This window comes from Zalophus californianus, chromosome 1, assembly GCF_009762305.2.
Source record: "Zalophus californianus isolate mZalCal1 chromosome 1, mZalCal1.pri.v2, whole genome shotgun sequence".
In the NCBI taxonomy this organism is placed as follows: domain Eukaryota; kingdom Metazoa; phylum Chordata; class Mammalia; order Carnivora; family Otariidae; genus Zalophus; species Zalophus californianus.
The window spans coordinates 90,414,051-90,433,010 of NC_045595.1; the positions used below are offsets into that span (position 1 = coordinate 90,414,051).

The 18,960-nt window shown below is 39.2% G+C and overlaps 1 protein-coding gene across 1 annotated transcript in view; it reads left to right on the forward strand.

Annotated features, from left to right (window-relative positions):
• Positions 1–16,724, forward strand: part of LOC113916747 (serotransferrin-like) — a 56,050-nt gene extending 39,326 nt beyond the window's left edge. Inside the window, 3 exon segments of the mRNA XM_027583617.2 lie at positions 4,153–4,289; positions 5,622–5,676; positions 15,427–16,724. Of these exon segments, the coding sequence (XP_027439418.1) occupies positions 4,153–4,289; positions 5,622–5,676; positions 15,427–15,640 (406 nt within the window). The 3' untranslated portion in view covers positions 15,641–16,724.
• The last annotated feature ends 2,236 nt before the right edge of the window (positions 16,725–18,960 follow it).

Genomic DNA, 18,960 nt, shown 5'->3' on the forward strand with positions numbered 1-18,960 from the left:
AAAGGAATTTGAAAGCTAGGTGAAATCCTAGAAGCTATTTAAATCCAGCATTATATATTTATGTTCTTAAATTACCTAAATTTAGTGCCTCAAAAGTACAGAACACTATTTTCATGTGTCTTTTACTATTGTCCTCGTGTTACTCTTCTTAAAATTCTTGTGCTTCAGTTGAAGATGCTTGATTCTTGTTTTGTCTCTAACACTGATAAGAACTTAAGAGGAAAATCAATATGCCACATTTCATTGATTTTTTTAATACCATATTTCATTGATTTTAAGACATTTTAATATCTATAAAATTAGAATGCTAGTTATGGTTGTTTGTGTCATAGTTTAATTGGCAGCATTTTCCTTTTCTTAGTTGTACTTGAAATAATAATGTGTCTTAATTGATGGAATCTTAGGTTTGATGGAATGAGGCAGTTTCTTTCCTTATTTTTGAAGGTGTCTTGACTTATATTTTGTTGTTGCTTCCTTGTCCACAAGATGGTGGTGATGAGCAATCTATCGGTTGTGTGAATTTTTAAAAAAAAATATCCTGTTTTTGAGGGCAGTTTTAGGTTCACAGCAAAATTGAGCAACAGGTCCAAAGATTTCCTGTATTACTCCCCACTCCACACACATGCATAGCCTTCCCTATTAAAAGCATCCTTCACCAGAGTGGTTCATTTGTTACAACTGATGAACCTCTTAACACTGACACATCATAATCATTCTGAGTCTGTGTTTTACATTAGGATTCACTCTTGGTGTTGTACACTCTACGGATTTGAACAAATGTATAATGACATGTATTCGCCATTTATAGTTTCATACAGAGTATTTTCACTGCCCTAAAAATCCTCTGTGTTCTGCTAATTCATCCTTCTGTCCCCTAACCCCTGACAGCTACTCATCTTTTTAAGTCCCCATATTTTACCTTTTTCAGAATGTCATATAGTTGAAATCATACAGTAGGTAGCCTTTCAGATTGGCTTCTTTTACTTACTAATATATATTCAAGTTACTTCCATGTTTTTTTCATTGTTCAATAGCTCATTTCTTTTTAGTGCTGGATAATATGTCATTGTCTGGATGTACCACAGTTTATCCATTCACCTACTTAAGGACTTCTTGGTTGCTTCCAAGTTTTGGCAATTCTGAATAAAGCTGCTGTAAACATCTGTGTGCAGGGTTTTGTGTGGACGTAAGTTTTTGGGTGAATATCAAGAACTGCAATTGAGGAATCATATGGTAAGAGTATGTTTAGTTTTGTGAGAAATTGCCAAACTGTCTTCCAAAGTGGCTGTACCATTTTGCATTCCCACCAGCAATGTGTGAGGGTTCCTGTTGCTCTGCGTCCTCACCGGCATTTAGTGTTGTCAGTGTTCTGGATTTCAGCCATTCTAGTACATACATAGTGATATCTAACTTCTTTAAGTTGCATTTCCCTGATGACATTGATAGGATGTGGATCATCTCTTCATATACTTATTTGCTGTCTATAGATCTTGTTTGGCGAGGTGTCTGTAAAGATCTTTGGCCCATTTTTTAATTGGGTTGTTTTTTATTGTTGAGTTTTAAGAGTTCTTTGTATATTTTGGATTTCTTTATCAGATTTATCTTTTGCAAATATTTCCTCCCAGTCTTTGGTTCATCTTTTCATTCTTTCGATGGTGACTTTTGTAGAGCAGAAATTTTTATCTTTAATAAAATTCAGTTTATAGATTTTTTTCCCATGGGTTATGCTTTAGCGTTGTATCTAAAAAATCATTGCCAGACCCAAAATATCTAGATGCTCTCCTGTGTTCTCTCTCAGGAGTTTTATGATTTTGTGGTTTACATTTAGGTAAGTGATCCATTTTGAGTTAATTCTTGTGAAAAGGATATGGTCTGTATCTATTCATTGTATATATTCATTTTTTTTTTTTTTGCATGTGGATGTTTAGCTGTTCCAGCATCATTTGAAAAGATTATCTTTGTTCTGTTGTACAGATCTTACTTAACAATGAGGTTACATTCTGATAAACCTAACAGTAAGTTGAAAATATCTCAAGTTGAAAATGCCTTTAATACACCTACCAGATGTCATAGCTTAGCCTAGCCTACCTTGCATGTGTTCAAAACACTTACGTTAGCCTATGGTTGGGCAAAATCATCTAACACAAAGTCTATTTTATAATAAAGTGTTGAATATCTCAGTGTAATTTGTTGAATACTATACTAAAAGTAAAAACCAGAATGGTTGTGTATATTAGTTGCTTACCCTCCTGATCCAGTGCCTGACTGGGAGCAGTGGCTCACTGCTCCTGCCCAGTATCACAAGAGATTGTACTGCATATTGCTAACCCAGGAAAAGATTAAAATTTAAAATCTGAAGTATGGTTTCTTTGAATGTGTATTGCTTTCGCACCGTTGTAAAGTAAAAAAGTTGTAAGTTGAATTGTTGTAAGTTGGGGACCATCTGTACTGCCTTCCCTCCTTTGTCAAAGATCACTTATCACTTGGCCAAATACATAGCAGTCTCTTTCTGGACTTTATTCTGTTCTGCTGATCTCTTTTTTCATCAGGACCACACTGTCTTGATTACTAAAGCTTCATAGTAAGTTGGGCAGCGTCAGTCCTCCAGCTTTGCTCTTCAGTATTGTGTTGGCTATTCTGGGTCCTTTGTCTCTCCATATAAACCACAGAATCAGTTTGTCAGCATCTGCAGAATAAGTTGCTGAGGTTTTGATTAGAATCTATAGATCAAGTTGGGAAGAACGGACGTTTTGAAACTGTTTAGTCTTCCTGTCCGATTGTGGGATATCTCTGTTTATCTAGTTCCACTTTGATTCTGTTGATCAGTTTTATAGTTTTCCTCATATAGATCTTGTACATATTTTATTAGATGTATACCAAAGTTTCAGTTTTGGGGGGATGATAATATAAATGGTATTGTATTTTTAATATTTTGTTGTTGTGATTGCTGTTTTTTACTGCTGTAGGATAATGAAAGCCTCTCTCCAGAATGGGTTCATATTTCCTTCTGTTGGGGACCCCCGGAGTTCATTGAGTCTGGCCCCATTTTTATATAAATCTTTCTGCATCTTACACCACAGAAGAGTGTAAATTCATTACCCCCCCCCATCTGTGTGGCACAGGAGGCCTGGTATTTCAGTTCTTCTTGGATTATTTTCCCATACCCCCCTCCACTAGATAGCTTTTAAGTTGTAAGTTTCATGCAGGGGGTTCAGTTCCAGCTCCCCGACTGCATGTTGGCCATTGCTCATTTCCAGTCACACCTGAGTATTCAAACCCTGGTCCCTAGAGTCTGTGATCTGCTCTTTTTCCTGGACTGCTTTGCTTTAGCTTTGATACCTCTTTATTTGTGGCACGTGAGGATTCTCACTGTTGCTGCCTTAGGTTGGGCCCTACCAGGTCGCTCTGCTTCTAGTTTGGTTACTCTCTTAGATGTATCTGTCTTCCATTAAGCACCAATATTCTTTGTAACAGAAAGGCACAGACTCTGTCAGTGTGTCATTCCCTTTTGCCGCCTGAGTGGTTTCTACCCTGTGTACCAGCCTACCTTGAGTTCCCTAGGCCATGCTGTTCTACTCCTTTGTGCTCTGCACATTCTACTTCCCACACAGTCTGTGTCCCAATTTTTTGCCTGGCTAAAATTCAGCCCAGTTGTTGACATCCTCCTTTAAGTCCTCTTGACCTGTTCTCGTGTAAATGGCCTTCCTCTTTGTTCCTGTTACAGCAGGTGCATAGGTCTGCTTTAGCATTTTATCACAGTTTTGTATATGACGATTTCCTGGTCTTTGAGGGCAGCCATGATTTCCTTTTGTCTTTTTGGATCATTGATATACGGTAACACTTAGTAGTCCTTTGTTTTTTGTTGTTGTTTTTGCATTTTTATAAAACTTGATAAAAAATAGTATTTCAAACTGTACAGTCACCAGAAGTACACAGTTACCAAAAATGCACCCACTTCACTTGGCATCTCCTCAGTAGTCCTTTGTTAAGTGAGTATTTGTATGGTGTGATTACATGTGTGCACACTTGCATGTGAGTCTGCTGTGTGTTACTCATTAGGATTGAATTGGATGAAATTAAGGATATAACTTTTCAACATAATGCTGCACTAGTGCATGCTTACATGCTGGTTTTTTCTTTCTCCCCCTCCAGGGCTGTTGTGTTTGTTGTGGACAGTGCAGCCTTCCAGCGAGAGGCGAAAGATGTGGCAGAGTTTCTGTATCAAGTCCTCATTGACAGTATGAGTCTGAAGAACACACCATCATTCTTAATCGCCTGCAATAAGCAAGGTGCCATCATGTTTTCCAGCAATAATAACAGATTTTTTCTGGGATTGCTACTAAGAGCTAATAATAGTTACCTACAGTTGTTATTATTGAGGATGAGAGACAGTGGTTAAGGAACTGTGAAGGATTTTAAATCTTAAAATTGTTTATATACCTGCATTTTCATTAGTTTTACCAGGCTGTTCTAAGGAGTAACTATCACCAGTTTTTCTTTGATACAGTGTTTTGCATTTCACAAAATTATAAATCATTTTACTTTATTTACCAAGTTAAGTTTGTCAGATTGACAGTATGTCCTATCACACACAATTGTGGAGGTCCGGGGGGGAGTCTCTCCTTTCAAACAAATTTACCTTCCAGCATGTTTTATCAAGGGGGGTTTGTGTTTTGTGTTGTCTTCCATTAAGCACCAATATTCTTTGTAACAGAAAGGCACAAACTCTGTAAGTCAGTGTGTCATTCCCTTTTGCCGCCTGATAACCTCATAACCATTAAACATTTTCTGTCACATCCGATAAAACTAGGCTTCAGTTTCATTACCTCTAACATAAGATAAACTAGTTGATTTTACAGTCTACTTTCAGATTAAAATTCTGATTCTACAAAGAGCCCAGTGCATTGCTCAGAAGTGATCAGGTAGTAATAACCCTAACAATACCTAATCTGGAATTGGTGTTAGGATCAATACCTGGCCTCTCTGTTTCTTCTGTTTGGTATAGGGAGAGAAGGTAATATTTATTTGGCTTTTGCTGGGTGCCAAACCAGTGTTCCTCTCTTACCAGGGTGCACTTGAGTGACTTACCATCTTAGTATCAGCTGGGAATGTGCTTAGTTTACTTTTATATGATAAGTAGGATATTTCTCTTGGAGTGAAGGCTCTTTTTACAGTCAAAAAGCTGGTAGGTTTTCTTTCTGTTACACTGGCTGGACTTATATATATGTTGATTTAAGAGGTCTGTAAGATGTAGAAAACTTTCATGAAAGAGCTAATCAATTTTAGGGATATGAGTGTAATACATTTATAAGCATTATTGTAGGAAAACCCATACATGAAAATTATAAAGCTTACTTTGGTAGTTAAGCTACTAATGGTAAAAAGTTCTTTAGGAAAAAAAAGGAAAAAAACTTATTGGTTAAATTGGAATTTTCCACATATGCAAGAAGTCTTTTGTGTGTGTGTGTGAGTTAAGTGTTAGAAGTTTATTAAGTGAAGATACAGAAAAAGCTCTCAAGAGTGAGAGGGGTACTGACAGGTTTGCCCTCCATATGTGCAAGAAGTGTTGGGAAAAGACCCTTTCTGGTTTAAACTATAACTGTGTCTTCATTTCTTTACAGACATTACAATGGCAAAATCCGCAAAGTTAATTCAACAGCAGCTTGAGAAAGAACTGTGAGTATGAATAAGTCATATTGATTAATGTATATCTTAAAACTTAGGAAATATGAATATACTGCTTAAGGTCTTTTGTTGTGTATGATTACCATAGCGCAAAAAATAGTGTGAAATATATTTGTTAAATAATTGACAAAAGAATTAATGGAATTCTAAAAAGCATCAGTGGGATGTTTATGGATATTTTAATAATTTGTGGAAAGAAGATCTCAGGTTTATTGAGACCATAAGCTCAATTCATTTTCCCACTATTTCTACTTCATTTATAGTAGATCTGAAAGGTTTTAGAAACAAAAAATTTGAAAGCCATGGAATTTTTGTTGACAGAATAAGAAAGGAATGCTTTAGAAGAATTTAAAAACCTATTATACTATTTTATAGCTTATTTTTATTATTTTCCAGCTATATTGCAATATTATTTAGCTTGATTTTAGTGTTTAAAAATTGGTAAAGTGAGCTATAGCCTTTTGAGTTTTAAGGAATCTAGCATGTGTGTACTCTGCCAGTTTGTAAGAGCTAGAGCTACCATCAGCATTATGATGAAGCAAGTTATGTTTTCTTGTTGCTGTTGTGTAGACATTTTTTAAAAATTATTATTATTAAAGAAAAGAATCCAATGAGGAAAAATTGTATAAATACAACTTTGAGGGGCACCCGGGTGGCTCAGTTAAGTGTCTGCCTTCGGCTTGGGTCATGATCCTGGAGTCCCAGGATCAAGCCCCATGTCCAGCTCCCTGCTCAGCGGGGAGTCGGCTTCTCCCTCTGCCCTGCCCCCTTCTTGTGCTCTCTCTCAAATAAATAAATAAAATCTTAAAAAAATAATTCAGCTTTGAGCACATTTTTTTCACCACTAAGATTTACTTACTGTTTTATACATTTAACAAGTACCTATAATTCATCTAGTATATGGCAAGCCCTACATTCAGGATGTGGCTATAGGGGGAAATGTGATGTGGTTCCTATACTCAGGAGCTTAGGGTTGACAAACGCTTGCTCAGGGTGTGCAAACAAGAAATAGTTTTACATTTTTAAAGGGCAGGTAAAAAAAAATAAGAAAAGTAAAAAATATGTAACAGAGGGCGCCTGGGTGGCTCAGTTGGTTAAGCGACTGCCTTCGGCTCAGGTCATGATCCTGGAGTCCTGGAATCGAGTCCCACATCGGGCTCCCTGCTCAGCAGGGAGTCTGCTTCTCCCTCTGACCGTCTTCCCTCTCGTGCTCTCTATCTCATTCTCTCTCTCTCAAATAAATAAATAAAATCTTTAAAAAAAAAAATATGTGACAGAAACTAAATGTCACCCATAAGCCCAAAACATTTAACATATAACGTAGAAAAATTCTACCAGGCCTGGTCTGTCATTTTCTGTGGTTTCTTTCTTTTTTTTTTCTTTTAATTGCAAATGACATATTTAATTCCATATGCTTTAAACTTTTTAATATATGAATAGAAGAGTAAAGTTAGCTGTTCAATCAGATTTATCAAAGACCTCATGCTTTCAAGTTGAATATCAAAAGAGATTTTTTAAACCCCTTTATGGAGGGGTAATTGATATGTAAAAAGCTGTGCATATTTAATGTGTACAACTCCATGCATTTGGGGATAAGTGTCCACCTTTGAAACCATCACCACTATCAAGGCCGTAAAAATATCCATTGCTTTCCAGAGTTTCGTCCTGCTCCCTTTATTATTTGTGTGTGTTTGTGTGAGAGTGAGAGAGAGAGAACGTTTCATGAGAATACTTAAGATTCTAAGTATACAAGGCAGTATTGTTAGCTATAGACACTATGCTGTAGTGTATGTATGTATGTATGTAGTGTATGATCTCTAGTACATACTTATTTGCATAACTGAAACTTTTTTTTTTTTTAAAGATTTTATTTGAGAGCGAGAGAGTATGTGAGTACAAGTTGGGGGGAGAGACAGAGGGACAGGGAGAAGCAGGCTCCTCTCCCTCCGTGACATGGGCTGGGATCATGACCTTAGCCTAAGGCAGATGCCTAACGGACTGAGCCACCCAGACGCCCTTGCATAACTGAAACTCTATAACCTTTGACCTAATGGTCAGAGGCTCCCCATTTCTCCCTCCCCCCACCCCAGTAACCACCATTCTACTCTGCTTCTATGTGTTTGTTTTAGATCCTACATAGAAGTGTGCTCATATGTTTGTCTTACTGTGTCTGTTATATCACTCAGCATAATGTCCTCCAGGTTCATCCATGTTGTTGTAAATAGTAAGAATTCCTTCTTTTTCAGGGCTGAATAATATTCCATTGTATGTATGTTCCACATTTTCTTTATCCATTCATCCTTTGATGGACATTTAGGTTGCTTCCATATATTGGCTATTGTAATAATGCTACAGTGAACATAGGAGTGCAAGTACCTCTTCAAGATCCTGATTTTAATTCCTTTGGATAAATACCCAGAAGTGGAATTGCTGGATCATATAGTAGTAGTTTTATTTGTAATTTTTTGAGGAATTTTCATGCTGTTTTCCATAGTGGCTGTACCAATTTACATTCCCACCAACAGTGTGCCAGGATTGCCTATTGTCTGCATCTCCACAACTTAACTTGTTTGTTTTGTTTTAATATTAGTCATTATCTCAGGTGTGAGGTGATATCTCATGGTGGTTTTGATTTGCATTTCCCTGATGATTAGTTATGTTGAGTACCTTTTCATGTACTTACTGGCTATTTGTGTCCTCTTTGGACAAGTGTCTGTACAGAAATGTCTGTCCTTTGTCCATTTTTCAACTGGATTGTTTTTTTGTTACTGACTTGTAGGAGTTCCTTATATATTTTGGATATTAACCCTTATCCAATATATGGTTTGCAGGTATTTTCTCCAGTTCCAGGTTACGTTATTGTTTTACTGATTTTTTCCTTTGCTCTGCTTGTTATTTAATTTAGCAATCACATTCGTTTCCTTTTGTTGTCTATGCTTTTGGTGTCATATCCAAAAACTCATTGCCACAACCAAGGTCATTGAGCTTTTCCCCTGGTGTTTTCTTCTTTGATTTTTATGGCTTCAGGTCTTATGTGTAAGTCTTTAATCCATTTTGAGTTGATTTTTGTGTATGGTAGAAGATAAAGGTCTAATTTTATTTTGCATGTAGATATCCAGTTTTCCTGGCATCATTTATTGAAGAGACGATCCCATTGTATATTCTTGTCATTCTTATCAAAGGTTAATTGACTGTATGTGTGGGGGCATTTATTTCTGGCCCCTCTACTTTTTTGGTCTGTGTGTCTTCTTATGTCAGTTTCATACTGTTTTGGTTACTGTAGCTTTGTTATATAATTTGAAATCTGGAAGTGTGATGTCTCTGGCTTTTTTGTTTTTACTCAAGATTACTTTGGCTATTACGGGTCTTTTTGTGGTTCCATATGAATTCTATCATTGTTTCTTCTATTTTTGCAAAAAATTCTATTGGAATATTGATAGGTATTGCATTGAATCTGTAGAGGGCTTTGCAGCGTACTGACATTTTAACAATATTTAATTATTCCAATCCAGGAACAGGGGATATCTTTTCCTTTATTCATGTCTTCAGTTTCTTTACGAATGTCTTATGGTTTTCAGCGTATAGATCTTTTGCCTACTTCGTTACATTTATGCTTAAGTATTTTATTTTTGATGCTATTGTGAATGGGATTGGTAATTCTTAATTTCTCTGATAGTTCATTAGTAGTATATAGAAACATAACTGATTTTTGTATGTTGATTTTGTATCCTGCAACTTTACTAGATTTGTTTAGTAGTTGTGGTTTTTTTTGGTGGTGTCTTTAGGGATTTATATACATAAGATTAAGTCATCTGTGAACAGAGATAATCTTACTTCTTTTCAGATTTTCATGCTTTTTATTTCTTTCTTTGCCTAATTGCTCTGTCTAGGACTTCCAGTGCTATGCTGAATAGAAGTGGTGAGAGCGGGCATCCTTGTTTTGATCTTGGAGGAAAAGCTTTTTCAGCTTTTCACTGTTGAATATGGTATTTTCTGTGGGTTTGTCATATATGGCCCTTATTATTTTGAGCTAAATTCCTTCTGTGCCTATTTTGTTGAGTTTTAATCATGAAAGGATGTTGATTTTTGTCAAGTGATTTTTTTCTTTATTGAGATGATCGTTACGATTTTTATCCTTCATCATGTTAATGTGGTGTATCACCTCTCTTGGTTTGTGTATGTTGAACTCTCTTTCCATCTTGAGTAAATCCCGTTTAATCATCGTGTACAATCCATTTAATATGTACTTTTGGATTTGGTTTGCCAGTATTTTATTGAGGATTTTTATATCTATGTTCATTAGGTATATTGACGTATACATTTCTTGTAGTATCCTTGTCTGGCTTGGATATCAGGGTAATGCTGGCCTTGTAAAATGAGTTTGGAAGTGTTACCTCTTTAATTAGGAAGAGTTTGAGAAGAATTGGTGTTGATTCTTCTTTAAATGTTTAGTAGAATTCACCATTGAGCCATCTGGTCCTGGGCTTTGCTTTGCTGGTAGTTTTTGATTACTGATTCAGTCTCCTTCCTCATTATTGGTCTGTTCAGATTTTCTATTTTTTCAGGATTCAGTTTTGGTATGTTGTGTGTTTCTAGGAGCTTATCCATTTCTTCTAGGTTGTCTAATTTGTTAATAATAGTCTCTTATCCTTTGTATTTCTGTGATATAAGTTACCCCTTTCATTTCTGATTTTATTAATTTTAGTCTTCTCTCTTTCTCCTTGCTAAAGGTTTGTCCATCTTGTTTATCTTTCAAAAAAACAACTCTTCATTTCATTGATATTTTCTAGTCTGTATTTTTTTGTTTCTGCTCTGATGTTTATTTTTTCCTTCCTTATGCTAGCTTTCGGGTTAGTTTGTTCTTTTTCTAGTTCCTGGAGGTGTCAAGTTAGGTTGTTTATCTGAGATCTTTCTTTTTTCTTAGAATAGATATTTATTGCTATAAATTTCCCTCTCAGAACTGCCTTTTGCTGCATCCCGTAAGTTTTTGGTGTGTTGGGTTTCCATTTTCATTTGTTTCAATATTTTTTTATTTGCTTTTGGATTCTTCCTTGACCTATTAGTTGTTCAGAAATGTGTTATTTATTCCCCACATATTTGTGAATTTTCTAATATTCCTTCTGGTATTGATTTCTAGGTTCTTACCACTGTGGTCAGAAAAGATACATGATGTGATTTCAGTCTTCTTAAATTTGTTGACTTGTTATCTATCCTGGAGACTTCTATGTACACTTAAAAAGAATGCATTCTGCAATTGTTGGATGGGGTGTTCTGTATTTGTCTGTTAGGAATATTTTATGTATAGTCTTGTTCAAATATGTTGTTTTCTTAACTGATTTTTTTTGTCTAGATGATCTGTTCATTGTTGGAAGTGTGGTATTGAAGTCCCCTGCTATTATTGTATTGATATCTATTTCTCTCTTTAGTTCTATTAATATTTGCTGTATGTATTTAGGTTCACTAATGTTAGGTGCATACATGGTTACAATTATTATATCCTCTTGATGAATTGACCCCTTTATTATTATATAATGACTTTCTTTGTCTCTTGTGACAATTTTTGACTTAAAGTCTGTTTTGATGAAATAGGTATAGTCAGCCCTGCCCTTTTGCCCTATTCATTTGCATGGAATATCTTTTTCTATCCCTTCACTTAGAACCTTAAATCTAAAGTGTGTCTCCTGGAGACAGTATATAGTTCAATCTTGTTTTTTTAATATATGCATCCACTCTGTTTTGATTAGAGAATTTAAACCATTTACATTTAAAGTAAATACTGATAGGTAAGTACTTATTCTGTTTTGTTGATTGTCTTCTGTTTTATAATTCTTTTGTCCCTTCTCTTTAATGATTTGTTTGTGGTGTTATGCTCTGATTTTTTTCTCTTTCTTTTGTGTATCTACTATAGGTTTTTTCTTTGTGATTACAATGAGACTTTTGTAAAACGTAGTATTGGTAATCTTATTTTAAGCTGATAACAGCTTCCACTGCATACAGATATTGTACACATTAACTTTGTCCCCTTCATTTATACTATTGATTCCACAATTCACATTTTTATCCACAATTCACATTTTTATATTGTATATCCATTAATAAATTATTGTCATCATAGTTATCTTTAACACTTTTGTCTGTAGCTTTTATGCTAGGGTTAAGTGATTTATGTGTCATCATTACAGTATTAGAGTATTCTGAATTTGAATATACTCTTACTGTTATAGTGAGTTTTACACTTCATATCTTTTCATGTTGTTAGTGTCGTTTTGTTTCACCTTAAAGAACTGCCTTTAGCATTTCTTGCAAGGGAGGTCTAGTGGTTATGAACTCCCTCAGATTTTGTGTGTCTGGGAAATTTTTTCTCCTTTATGTCTGATGGACAGTTTTGCTGGGTATAGTATTGTTGGTGGCAGTTTTTTTCTTTCAGTACTTTGAATATCATTCCACTCTGTACTGGCATACAGAGTTTCTGCCGAGACTAAGAAATTAGTCTTATGGGGTTTCCCTTGTTTGTGACCATTGGCTTTGCTCTTGCTGCTTTCAAAATTCTCTTTGTCTTTGACTTTTTGTCAACTTGATTATAATGTGTCTTGGTGAAGTTCTCTTTATGTTTAATCTATTTGGGGTTCCCAAGTTTAATGGATCTAGATGTTCATTTCCCTTTCTAGATTTAGGGTTTTTCTGTATTATTTCTTTATAAATAAGTTTGCTGTTTGTCTTTCTCTGCTCCTTTTGGGACTGCCATAATGCATGTACTTGATTCTTTTAATGATGTCTTATAAGTTATGTAGTCTCTCTTTACTCTTTTTTTCTTTTTGTTCTTCTCATTGGGTAACTTCAAATTACCTGCCTTCAGGCTCTCTGATTCTTTCTTCTGCTTGATCAAGTCTGCTGTTAAAGATCTCTGAATTTTTCGCATCAGTCATTGTGTTCTTTAGCTCTAGAGTAGCATAAAAACTTTTTATGGCTTCTCTTTGTTGAGCTTCTCATTTTTTTTTTTTTAAAGTAGGCTCCATGCCCAATGTTGGGATTGCACTCATGCACCTGAGATCAAGAGTATCATGCTCTACCAACTGAGCCAGCCAGGTGCCCCGAACTTCTCATTTTTATTCATATATTACTTTTCTCATTTTGTTCAGTTGTCCTCTTTTATAGCTCAGTGAACTTTCAAATGATTATTTTGAATTCTTTGTCATGCATTTCATAGATCTCCATTTCTTTAAGATCAGTTATTGGTGCTTTGTTTTGTTCCTTTGATGGGCTTGCTGCTGGAGTGTTTGGGCAGACTGGCTTGGCTCCTAGGTCCATGGGTGTGTGGGCCGACTGCCTGGGTTCATGGAAGTGGGCCCGGCACCAGGGTCCACTTGGGTAGCCTGGCCAGGTGCCTGTGTCTACTGGGGCAGGCCTGGTGCTGGGGTCCACTGGAGGTGGTCCTGGAGCTTGGGCCCATAGCAGTGGGCTGGGGCCATGGGGGCCAGCCTGGTGCTGGATTCTGTGGCATAATGAGTGTTTACTTCACTGTCCTTCCCCCCAAGTGAAGCATCTCTCTCCATGCTTGCAGGAAAAGTAATGTGAGTCATGTGAAACTGTCCTTCCTATTCCCTTTCAATGCATCCTTTCTTATTTCTGTATAACACCCAGGTGCCGTAATCTTGGACCTGGATTCCTTCTCTCTCGTGCATGGGTGGTTATTCAAATTGATGGTTCTGTGAGAAGACTTGTGCTGGGAACTCCTATGCTGCCATCTTGCTGATGTTAGTGTCAGTGGCTTCTGTCCCTTCTGAATGAATATTTATCATTTTTCCCTTACTCCTGATGGTTTCTCTCTTGAGACTATAAATTGCTTGTTGTTAGGCTAAGCAAATTAGAACAACTAGAGGATTTAGTTTTTCTAGAAATCCTGTTGCAATTGGTGGGAATTGGGGGAAAAAGTGATCATAATACTTGTGTATCCATTTTGTTTTTTTCTTTTTAGCAGTATAGTCCATGTATTCCTGTGTTCAAAACATGTATTTTCCTTAGTCCATTTGCTTTTCACTCTAAAGAGCCATATAAAGGCAATACAGGTAGAAATTATATATTATAAGGTAGTGAAGTAAAATGTTAAAAAAGTTGCTAGGTGAGGGGCGCCTGGGTGGCTCAGTCGTTAAGCGTCTGCCTTCGGCTCGGGTCATGATCCCAGGGTCCTGGGATGGGGCCCCGCATCAGGCTCCCTGCTCCGCGGGAAGCCTGCTTCTCCCTCTCCCCCTCCCCCTTCTCATGTGCTCTCTCTCTCTCATTCTCTGTCTTTAAAATAAATAAATAAAATCTTTAAAAAAAAAGTTGCTAGGTGAGTATCAGTTAAATTAAGAGTCAGATTTTATTTTTAAAAGTTTATTTTTGTTAGTAATCGCTACACCCAATGTGGGGCTCAAACTCATGACCCCGAGATCAAGAGTCACACCCTCTTCTGACTGAGCCAGCCAGGTGCCCCAGGAGTCTGATTTTAGATTAATCCTGTGTTTGTGAGAATTACGCCCTATCAGCTTTGAAGCATTTTATAGTCTTCTGAATAACAAGGCTAACTATGTTCACCTTATGGCAAGAGCTGAGTACATGTTATGCTTGGCCTTTTTTCCTTTTTAAGTTTTTTTTTTTATTGTAAAATATCTTACATATGACACATAAATTGATTTTTTTTTTTTTTTTAGATTTTATTTATTTTACAGAGAGACACAGCAAGAGAGGGAACACAAGCAGGGGGAGTGGGAGAGGGAGAAGCAGGCTTCCCGCGGAGCAGGGACCCCGATGCAGGGCCCCATCCCAGGACCCTGGGATCATGACCCGAGCCGAAGGCAGACGCTTAATGACTGAGCCACCCAGGCGCCCCTTTATATTGAATTTAAAGAATATTAAAATGAATACCCATGGACCCACCACCTTGCTTAGAAGGCCCTAAGGGCTCCTCCCCAATATCTTGAATTTAGTATCTAGAATTTTATATTAATTGTTTTTTAAAATACTTTTTCCATGTGTGCGTGTTTCTTTCTAAACAAGGTATTAGTTTTTCCTGCAGATTCTTCACGAATTTTCATGCAGTCTTACAGCTCCAAGAGATGCTTTATTTTGTAAGGAAGCACACTGAGAGCACATCCATTGCTTCTGGACAGCAGAAAAGCGGTGGGAGGAGTAGGCACATGAGCATTGCTGTGCACTCTTTTTGGGGGCCAGCAGGTGGCAGTAAGACAACTTAAATTGGGAAAGTTTTCATGGGTAAAGAGGTTGGAGAGTAGTAATTGTGCCCAAACTGGATATGAGAATCTGGAGTTTGTGGTTTTACTAAGCTCTGTATCCACATAGACTCGTGATAAATATAAATACTGCATTTTCCCACACTTAACTTTCAGAGACTTAAGTTATATAACACTTATAGCATGTATTTAAAAAGTATGTTCAAAAATGGCGTCATGCAGATGATCCTAGTGGAAGGGGATAAGGGAGCCCTGGGCTGAGAGACGGTTGGTGTGACCTGGGCACATGATTAACCTGCTCTTGTCAAGCCAAGCTCGGCTAGACCCCCGTCTCTCCCGTCTGAGAGCAATCTGTGAATGCAAAGGATTAGTCAACAGTCTTCATAGCATAATTGACAGTTTTATGTCATGAGTGCTGAAATGTTTAGGAAAGAGTGTGGCTTCCTAAAGGCCTTTAGTTGTTATATAGTTACTCCTCTCCTTCCTGACGCGTTTTTCTTTTGTCTCATAGCAACACTTTACGAGTCACCCGTTCCGCTGCCCCCAGCACACTGGACAGTTCCAGCCCTGCCCCTACTCAGCTGGGAAAAAAAGGCAAAGAATTTGAGTTCTCGCACTTGCCCCTCAAAGTGGAGTTCCTGGAGTGCAGTGCCAAGGGCGGAAGAGGGGACGCTGGCTCCGCCGACATCCAGGACCTGGAGAAATGGCTGGCTAAAATCGCCTGAGGGGTGGGGCCGGAGCTCAGGACAGGAGAGAGAGAGAGAGAGAGAGAGAGAGAGAGAGAGAGAGAGAGAGAGAGAGAGTGTGTGTGTGTGTGTGTGTGTGTGTGTCTGACAGTTTTGGAAAACAGTGTGATAGCCTGGAGTTGATAAAGAAGGGGTACAAAATGTAATTAGAAACATTTTCTTGTTCTGGAAACAAATTGTTGAAAGTAACTTGGAATTTTGGTTTTTAAGTTTAGTTCTCCCTCAGTGCTTTCTAGTCACTTACCTGCCTCTGTGTCTTCCCTTGGTTAAGGTTTAGGTCGTGGCCCTTTAGCGAATGCTTGACCTAGGGTGAAGGTCTTTGTGACCATAACAAGTGGATCTGCATAGAGAGGATATTATCATGAGAGTATGGTTATCATCTGAAAAGTTTCTTATCCTCTGCTTCTCTGTGTTAGTCCCTTTTCCTGAAAACAAACCTGTCTGTGTATGGAACCAGTTGATTCCATTTGCCCTTGACATTTGCGGGCAGTCCATCCTCTAGTCCTTTGTGAATTGTCAGAGGTGTGGGTGTAGAGTGCAGTCTCCCGACACGCAGAGACAGGTAGGAAACAGCAAGGCTGTGTTGACGGCGGGTCTGTTCTTCATCAGCTTGGTGACTCGTCCAAACTCCAGCCTCATAGTACTTAGGTTTCAAAAACATGCCCTGAACCCCTGGAGTCATTCCCAGATGATAGAACTATGAATGCTAAACCCTACATGCCAGAGGTCTAGTGTGTTCTCGTGGTTTCCCTTAACTGAGGAGTATATGAAGATTTAGAAGTGTTGTGAGTTTTTGGATGGCTGAGGGCTCCTGGGCTACATTCCTGTGCTGTTTGACCAGCCCGTTTTGTACTCAGCTAGAATGTTATGGAGCGCATGTGAATGAAAAAAGTTCTCCATAGTTTTTTAAAGTGTATATTCACTGGTGGTTAAAAGAAAAGTCAGCTTTTTCAAAGTGATGTTCTTTGTTGTCTTCTTGAATGTTGGCTCTTTTATGGCTTTTATAAATTATTCATGTGTTACTTAGTAAATAAAACAACCTGTCTGGCTCAAAGCAACCGAATGGAATGGTAGAGTGAGTACAACTGGGAGCATGTGTTAGGGTGCAGGCCGAGTTCCACGTTTCCAGGGCCTGAAGATTGCAGCGTACACAGGAACAAACTGCTGTCCCTACTTCACACACTCAGGGACAAGCCCCACTAAAGCTTCAGAGGGGACAAGGGTAGCTCTGGGTGAGGGAGAAGCTAGTCCCAGAACAGTGTGGTCAGAGCCATGACAGGAGAGGAGCTCGGGGTCCTCAGCGTGCGGCAGGGGCACCTCACCTGGCTGTGAGAGTCAAAGAATAGAAGCATGGAGCCGAAAACATACCAAGATTAGTGTGTCCCCCTGTGTGTGCACTACAGCCCAAGCCTGCCTCTGCCTTCCCCCCCTTCCTGTGGATCACCCTAGCTCTGCTCGAGAGCCCTCCAGCCCCCAACCCTAGATCATACGCCTTGCTGCTCACCTGTGGAGGAAGTGCAGGCGGAAATGGAGAAGACATTGGGCCTTGACCCTGGCAGAGTTCTTATTCGAAAGCCTCATTGCTGCTCGTGTTCTTACCATCCTTTGGATTCTTAGTTTTTGTCCTTTCCTTATTAGCCAACAGTAATTCAAGGAGACAGGTAAGAATAACGAACCAGAAATCAACGGAGATTGTGATGAATGTGACACATTCACATAGTCACAGTAGGTGCTCATGTGAACAAAAATCAGTGGCTTGACACTTCTGTTAAGAGACATGTGTTCTCTTAGCTTCATTTTGTTTTTTTCTGGTTAATAAATTGTTTTCTTTACTGGGGGAAGCTGTAATACACCAAAAAAGTAAAGTTCTCTCTCAAACAGTGATTCTCAGACACTGGTGTGCATCAGAATGATCTGTGATGCCCGTCAGACAGCTGTTCTGAGGACCCTGCTCCTAAACACTGAACTCAGTGGCAGATCTGGTGTGGTCTCGAGTCTGCGTGCTCAGTGTGCCCTGTACCAGGCACATGGGGCTCCTAGGAGCACCTTCCTTAGTCACCTGCCCTGGAGTATCACATGTGCCTTCAGTAGGCCTGGTTTTTAAGTCCTTTGAGCCACACGCCCTGTTTAGTTTTTCTCACAGGGTATGAAGTAAGCAAGCAGGTGAGAGCACCTCCCGGGTTCTCTCATCCTGCTTCCTACTGCCGTGCTAGTCATCCCATTGTGCGTTTGGGCCAGGATGAGATCATGGTGACCAGTCCTTGGGTGCTGGGAAGGGGTTTCGAGAGTTCCTGTGTGTTCTCTAGTCTGTTGGTATCCTCTTGTGGCCCTGAAGTCCTTCAGCCAAAGTAGTCCCATTTCTCCATGAGATGGGAGGCAAGTGTGGGGAGAGATGAGTCATGGGGACTGGCAGACAAGGCACAGCTGTGGGTCACAGATGCGACTGTTGTGGCCTGCAACAGTTCCTTGGGAACACAACGGTGTCTGGGCCCCTGGGTGTGTGTGGGTCCCACCACTTGCTCACGGGCCAGCTGCCACCTGATACGAATGACCCCGTTCCTTGCTAAGGGAGAGGTGCCATTATAGGGAGGTGGCTGCGATGAATGTGCCCTGGGCACGCCACTGCTTCTGGAATGGGGTCTTCCACAGGGTGTGGAGCATGCGTGCAGAATGAGGGGTCGGGGTGCTGGCCCTACTGTTTATTCCAGCTCTTTTTTCAAGCCCTTTGCCAAGGGTTCTGAGGCCTTGGTAGTCCCTCCACTGCCAGGTACCTGCCCATTTGCTGGGGTCCGAGTCAACAACAGCTGTTGTTAGTGGGGCGTGCCACTTACCTCTTCCCGTGGCTTCTGTCTCAGTGCCTCCTGGGATCCGTGTCTCCCTGGGGTCCTGATACGTGGGAGGCACTTAGTGTTCCGTTGACTTAAGATTATTGTGTTCAACTGAAATGTGTGTTTTTGTGGTATTTTTGGTATATTTATCGGCATACTTATTTTGGCATTTCTGAATTTGAGGTTAGCATAGGATTATTAAAGCCCCTTTCTCCACTCTTGCTCACGGGACACAAACGCAGCTGCAGTGATAAGGAAACCCCCCCGGAGCAGCATCCTTCAGTGCCACGCGGGGCACGTCGGACAGGTCATTCACCACCCCTTCTGTCATCTTCACGTTTGTGTCTGGGGAATCCCAGGGGGCTCCGTTCTTCTGGCAAGGGCCGGGGCTGCTGGAGGGCTGTGTGTGTCAGTGCTGTGTCCTACATTATTCCCTCCCCTTGCTAGCTCAAGTCCTGTCATCCTGAGCAC